The sequence below is a fragment of the Abramis brama genome, assembly GCF_963993115.1.
Source record: "Abramis brama genome assembly, chromosome: 19".
NCBI classification, from domain to species: domain Eukaryota; kingdom Metazoa; phylum Chordata; class Actinopteri; order Cypriniformes; family Leuciscidae; genus Abramis; species Abramis brama.
In genome coordinates this window covers 9,443,392-9,449,298 of record NC_139981.1, presented here as the reverse complement: position 1 = coordinate 9,449,298, position 5,907 = coordinate 9,443,392, and the positions used below count along the sequence as shown (strand labels likewise).

Genomic DNA, 5,907 nt, shown 5'->3' with positions numbered 1-5,907 from the left:
GGAGTTGGATGGTGACGTCTAAAATCAATGCACATGCCCTTTGTCTTTGTAACATTTAAGTCTAAAAAAGCTTCTTTGCACCAGTTTAAAAATTATGGTAGTACCGGGCCGTAAGATGTTTCAGTGGTGTCCATTAAACCTACTATGACTGCGTCATCTGCAAACTTTACAATATAGTTATTGGTCAGTTCACTCCGGCAGTCATTAGTGTACATAAGAAGGAGAGAGGACACAGCCTTGAGGGGAGCCGGTTGATGTCACTGAAATTCCAGAAAGATGTCCATTTACTCTCACTCTCTGTGTCCTGTTAGTGAGAAATTCCAAAATCCAGCCCACCAAGTTGCAGTCCAAACCGAAATGTTCTATGAGCTTCTGCACCAATAAATGGGGCTGGATAGTGTTGAAGGCAGAATTTATCTGGGATTATCAATGATCTAAGAAATACAGGAAGCTTTTACAGATATTAAGATGAATAATCTCACAGAATTTCATCACTCTTTATTCAACCCAATATAAAAGTAATTTTAGAAGAAATTAGGTCAGCAAAATTTTCACCTGAACTCTTTGTTACACACAGATACTGGCTCGAAATTTTAATAGACAACTACTAAGTTAAGTGCTTAGATCTATCGAGCCATACATTACAGAAGAGGTATTTTATATAGCCTTCATTGTCTGTACTTCATTGTATGTATCAATACTTGATGTAGGCTACAGCCTAATACACCAGTAATACTATTCACCAGATAGATTCTTCAATTAGAATGTGACTTTTATTAGGCTGATATGATATGATTAGAGTTTCATGTGAGGGAACATCATATTAACATGCTTTTTAAAAGTACAATTTCAATTAATTTGTAAGTGTACACTTACTTTAAATAAACAAACTGCTTTTGTTGTGAAGTGTCTTTAGTTTAGAGCTGCCATCTGGTGGTCATGGCTGTGTAATACATAAAAAAGTAACCTTCCATTAAAAATATACAAGGTTATGCTCATTCATATGAAACTTCATGAAAGTACACATTTAAATGTGTCAGGTGAGAATTGACATGGAGACATGAGGAGACACTTCTTTTGTGAAGTGGATTTTCAGAAGCAATCAAAAAGGGTTTCTGTGGCAGGTTCTGCACAACTGTCCTGTCCCTTTTCATTTAGTCTCTGCTGGCTTTGGGGATTTTTATGACCCTCTTTGCAAGGGAGGGCTTTCCAGTCATGTTTCGAGGTAACAAAGAAGGTATTGCCTTAGATTTCTGTTTGGGTTTCCTCTGTGAATAGTCTGATTTTGCAACTGTTTGCTGTTGACCAGAGTTTTTGGAGTTTGCATATTCCGCCATTATCCCGACCACATTCAGACTGACAATGGCCTCTGATATCCCCGCCATGTTTTGTGCTCTGCATCGGTACTCCCCTGCATCTCTATAGGATATTCCATTAAGACTGACCGCCGACCAACGAATTCCCACACGTGGAGACTCGTGTACATCTGCAGGCAATGGGTATAAAAGTGAAGTGATCATGTGATCAGACATTAAATCAAGTGAATTAAGATAACACTCACTTACATGACAGTTTACTAGCTGATAAATTGGTAAAACATTTGCACCAATGTGCTTTGAAGGGAAATATTTAAACACAAAGGTTTAAAAACCAAGTGCACAGCACAGCTAAACAGTTAATCATTTTAAAGGTCCAGTAAGCGATTTCTGAGACACACTGTTGATATTTGAAATCAACCCAAACAAACACACTGCTTCATTGCTCTGCCCCCAAAATGCACTAACATGCAATGCAAAAGTGGATGTCTGTCTCTTTATCATAGCAGAAGAGAAGCAAAATAAAGCGAAGAGGGCGAACAAAAGACAAGAAAGGACAAAAAATGAACACAGTACACAAAAGTATATACAAGCAAGAGTTTGTTGCTAGTCGCCAGCAGCAACTGTCCTGTTACCATAGATATAACATAACAACAACAGCATATCTTGGTTCTGAGAAACAGCAAAACCAGTTACTTGCGTATGGAGAAGAAACAACGCAACCTCGGCATCCATTTTCAGGCCTTCCCGCTTAGGTCTCTCCAGCGCTAGAAAGCTTTTCTAATATTATGCTGGTCCAAAAGCTTTTGCCTGATCATAACCCTTCTTTTTCCAGTGATATTCCTCTGACCCTTTCTCTTTTGTAATGTCTCTCAGCCATATACAGTCTTTCTTCAAATCTCCCTCTTGCTCACTCTCTCTCCTGTCCCATCATGAGTGGACACGCCCCCTACTGCTGATTGACAAGTGTGTTGTGGCGCTCGGTCTTATCCACTTTCAACAGTGTTTCTCAGAAATCGCTTACTGCACCATTAAGTGTGACAAAGTTCTAAAGGTAACTTACAGCCAGAAAGTTTTCTGGGCAATCTTCCGGAGTCAATGCTGCTTTTCATCTGCTTACAACAAGCTTAAAATAAAGGAGAATATAGTTCAAAACTCTGAGATCACCAACTAAATTACAGTAATTCACTAATTTAACATTCTAAATTTTACAGTAAGGTCTCATTTGTTAACATAAGGTAATGCATTAACTAACATGAACTAGAAACATATTTTACAGCATCTTTTAACCTTAAAAGTTAATTTTAGTTAAAAAGGTTCATGTTAACAGATACAACTTTTGATCTGACGTATTAGTAAATGCTGAGATTAACTAAGATTAATAAATGCTGTAGTATTAGTCATTGTTATTTCATGTTAACTAATCAAACCTTATTGTAATGTGTTACCAAATTTTCATTTAGATTCATATTTAATCAGCATAACAAACTAAGTGAAAAGTTCAACTGAAAAATGACCAAATTTCAAAATGTATTGAATTTTATTTTCACAAATTTGTTTATTTTAAGTCCTAACTTTTCTGTTTTATATTGTTTAATTCTTAAACTTAAAAAAAAAAAAACGAATTTATAAAAGTAAAAATAAAACGAGGACGATACATAAGCTATACTAGAGAAAGAGACACAACTGTTATTTTAGTATTATTTATTTATATACTATTATAGTACTTATTAGTATTTCAGATCAATTTTTATATTTTAATTTTAGTAATTTTGTTATGTGCTTTTGTCATTTTTATTAGTTTTGTTTATTATATATTTCTAATTAGCTTAACTTAGCTTCAACTTAATCTTATGTTATTTCAGTTGTTGCCAATGGAAACATTTCTCATTTTTGTTCATTCATCTAATATTTAGATTTTTATTTATTTCAGCTTTATTAGAATAAACATAAAAGTTTTATTGTTAGTCAACAATAACAACACTTGTGTATATAGAAAATATGCCACATGAGTGTACAAGAAGATACCTTGGTTATAAAGGTTGGGTCTGGCAGATTTTATCCACATAATTGTTGGAGCCGGGTGTCCTGTTGCATCACAGCGAAGTAGAACATTGCTACCCAGTAAAGCTGTGATCTTTGTGGCAGAGGTCACCGCGTAGGGCCTGCGGCAGCGAGTGAGCTCCACACTCTGAAAGGGAACTCCAGCGAGATCTGGCGGTTCACTACAGGTCAGGAACTGATCCAACAGGACCAGAGAGGATTCCGGGGCTTTACTAATATCAAGCAAGGTGGAAAGCCTACAGTCACACACCCAGGGGTTGTCCTGAAGACCTGTGAGAGGAATGAAACGGATGAGAGAGGGTGACGTGATGACGCATTGAGTCTTCATTGGTATGCACTGATTACAAACTGTTCTCTCCAGAAAGGGCTTTAGTTTCCACTAGAGGAACAGCATGAGCCATCAAAAGGCTGAAAACTCTCAGATCGCACTTAGATATCACATATGTGCCTGTGTAGGCTACACCACTCAGGTTGGGTAAATATTTCATTAACATAAGACATTCATGACTTAATTTGGTTTCACTGACTTTGGCGGTGTCGATGTGTGTGTGGAACAGTTTGTCTAGTATAGTTCTATGAGGGCCAATCAGGGTGTGTTACTGGATTATTATGTGCTAAAAAAAAAGCTATTTATTTTGGCTCACTGGTACAGTAGGTACAGTAGTAGACAAACTTGAAACTTGGTACCCTATATTGTCCCTAGTACCATATGCAGATCACTGACGTACATTTAGTTATCATCAGTAACGTGCAATGGCATTCTTCATTTTAGTTATGACCCTACAGATTAACAAATGATCTTTATGTTTCACCTAGAACCACTGAGCGCTGGCTTTGAGTGGCGTCACTGAGCGGCCAGAGAGCAGTCAGATCATTGGGCAGGGTGCTTAGCCTGTTGCTCGAGAGGTCCAGATAAGTCACATTGCCAAGGTAACGCGCAGCCAGGGGTGGGATTCGTGCCAGGCGGTTATTGTGAAGTCCAAGTGTTCGGAGGCGGGGCACATCTCTGAGTCCCTCCCAGGGGAAGGTGGACAAAAGGTTCCCATCCAATCGTAACTCATGAAGGGAAGACAGGTTTGTAAAACTCCTTGGATGCAGAACGGTAATGGAGTTGTATGTAAGCCACAAATAAAGCAGTTCTGGCATGGCAGAGAAAGTGCCTCTAAAGATCCTGGAAACAGAGGTGCGCTCTAGGCGAAATTTGACAGTATCACATGGCAAATCAATTGGAATGGCAGTCAAGGCTGGGTTCTTACAGAGCACAGTTCTAAGAAAAACACAAAACATAATATATAAATAGATTAATAATATACATTACAGTTAATATATGTATATATATAGGCCTATGTGTGTGTGGTCAAAATATTTCCTACGTTGTGGGGATGAAATGCCCCCACAAGGATATTAAAAACTGAATATCCTTTGTTGTGGTGACTGCAGCAACAACCTGTTAATACTCAGCATCCCAACACTAAAAATGTGCATTTTATAATGCTACAGTGTGGTTACAGCATTAGCCAGGCCAATTTATCATATCGCAATATAAGATAAATTGGCCTTTATTTATAAAGTCTGTAAAAAATGTTTGGGTGTTTATAGTATTGTGCATTTTGCTCTATTTTAGTGTTGAAGGAAATGTTTTAAAACTTAACAGGAAATGTACCGGTACTTGTAATTTTCTGTCAAGACATTATCTGTTTTTGTACGTATTTTTTCTGACAATGTATAGCCTACTACACATATTCCCTCTACAATTATGAATACACCTGTCTCCCCTAGATTACATTACTGGCACATTGCAAGAAACCTGTAACAAGACAACTACAGAGCGAAGGAGAGAGCGTGTGGATGGAAGAATTCAGGATCAAAGACTTGACCAGGCAAAAAGATTACAGAAAAAACAATTTGACTGTACCTGAGTCCTTTGGAGTTGCTGCGATCATGGAGCACACAGGTGCAGAGAGACGGGCATGATGGACTCTGTGCACAGACCACCAACGCTAAGCACAGAGTGAGGCCTGCATATATGACTGGATGCATTGCTCTAAGAGACATTCCCAAATGCTGTTGTAGATTAAGACAAAGTCTAAAAGGATTAGTTCAGATTACTCTGGAGCAGATCAACACCTATAGTCAGTGAAGTAAAGAGAAACATGCTTTACAATAATAATATATTAATGGAAGATGCATTGAATTAAATTTAAATAATGTGTTTTCTAATGGACATATTAGAAATATAGTGCAGGGTGACCGATAAAATGTTTGCTAGCAAATTGGATATAGCCTACACAAAATTCCAATAGTGTTGCAATTACTGTTCCATCTTGAATAATAGTGTTTTCTCTCGCGAATGGAATCGCATAATTTGGCCTGTAGCCAAGCTGTGATGGCCACTTTTTAAAATAAAAGTTAATAAAGCATTTTTTAACTATTCTCAAAACATTTGCACATTTTTGTTTCGGATCATTGGTCTGGAGCTTGTTTCAAATTCGCCAAGTCACGGGATTTTAGAAAACAAGAGGTGTGT

At 37.6% G+C, this 5,907-nt stretch overlaps 1 protein-coding gene across 2 annotated transcripts; it reads right to left on the bottom strand.

The window, feature by feature from the left end:
- Positions 1-457: 457 nt before the first annotated feature.
- Positions 458-5,696, bottom strand: lrit3b (leucine-rich repeat, immunoglobulin-like and transmembrane domains 3b). 2 transcript variants are annotated; one of them, XM_084092179.1, is made up of 5 exons: positions 5,296-5,696; positions 4,193-4,647; positions 3,345-3,650; positions 2,380-2,442; positions 460-1,486 (listed from the first exon to the last, which is right to left on the bottom strand). In XM_084092179.1, the coding sequence occupies exons 1-5, from the start codon at positions 5,433-5,435 to the stop codon at positions 1,155-1,157; spliced, it is 1,296 nt and encodes a 431-aa protein (XP_083948305.1). In that variant the 5' UTR covers positions 5,436-5,696; the 3' UTR covers positions 460-1,154. The 2 variants fall into 2 exon arrangements, with proteins under 2 accessions (XP_083948306.1, XP_083948305.1); XM_084092180.1 differs by lacking the exon at positions 2,380-2,442 and having other exon boundaries at positions 458-1,486.
- Between the last annotated feature and the right edge of the window lie 211 nt (positions 5,697-5,907).

Excerpts from the sequence above, each read along its gene's own strand:
- lrit3b (XM_084092179.1), bottom strand. The coding sequence starts at position 5,435 with ATGTCTCTTAGAGCAATGCATCCAGTCATATATGCAGGCCTCACTCTG. Across the intron at positions 3,651-4,192 it reads CCAGCGCTCAGTGGTTCTAG|GTCTTCAGGACAACCCCTGG; the intron begins GTGAAACATAAA and ends TTCCTCTCACAG. Across the intron at positions 2,443-3,344 it reads ACCCAACCTTTATAACCAAG|CTTGTTGTAAGCAGATGAAA; the intron begins GTATCTTCTTGT and ends CTTTATTTTAAG.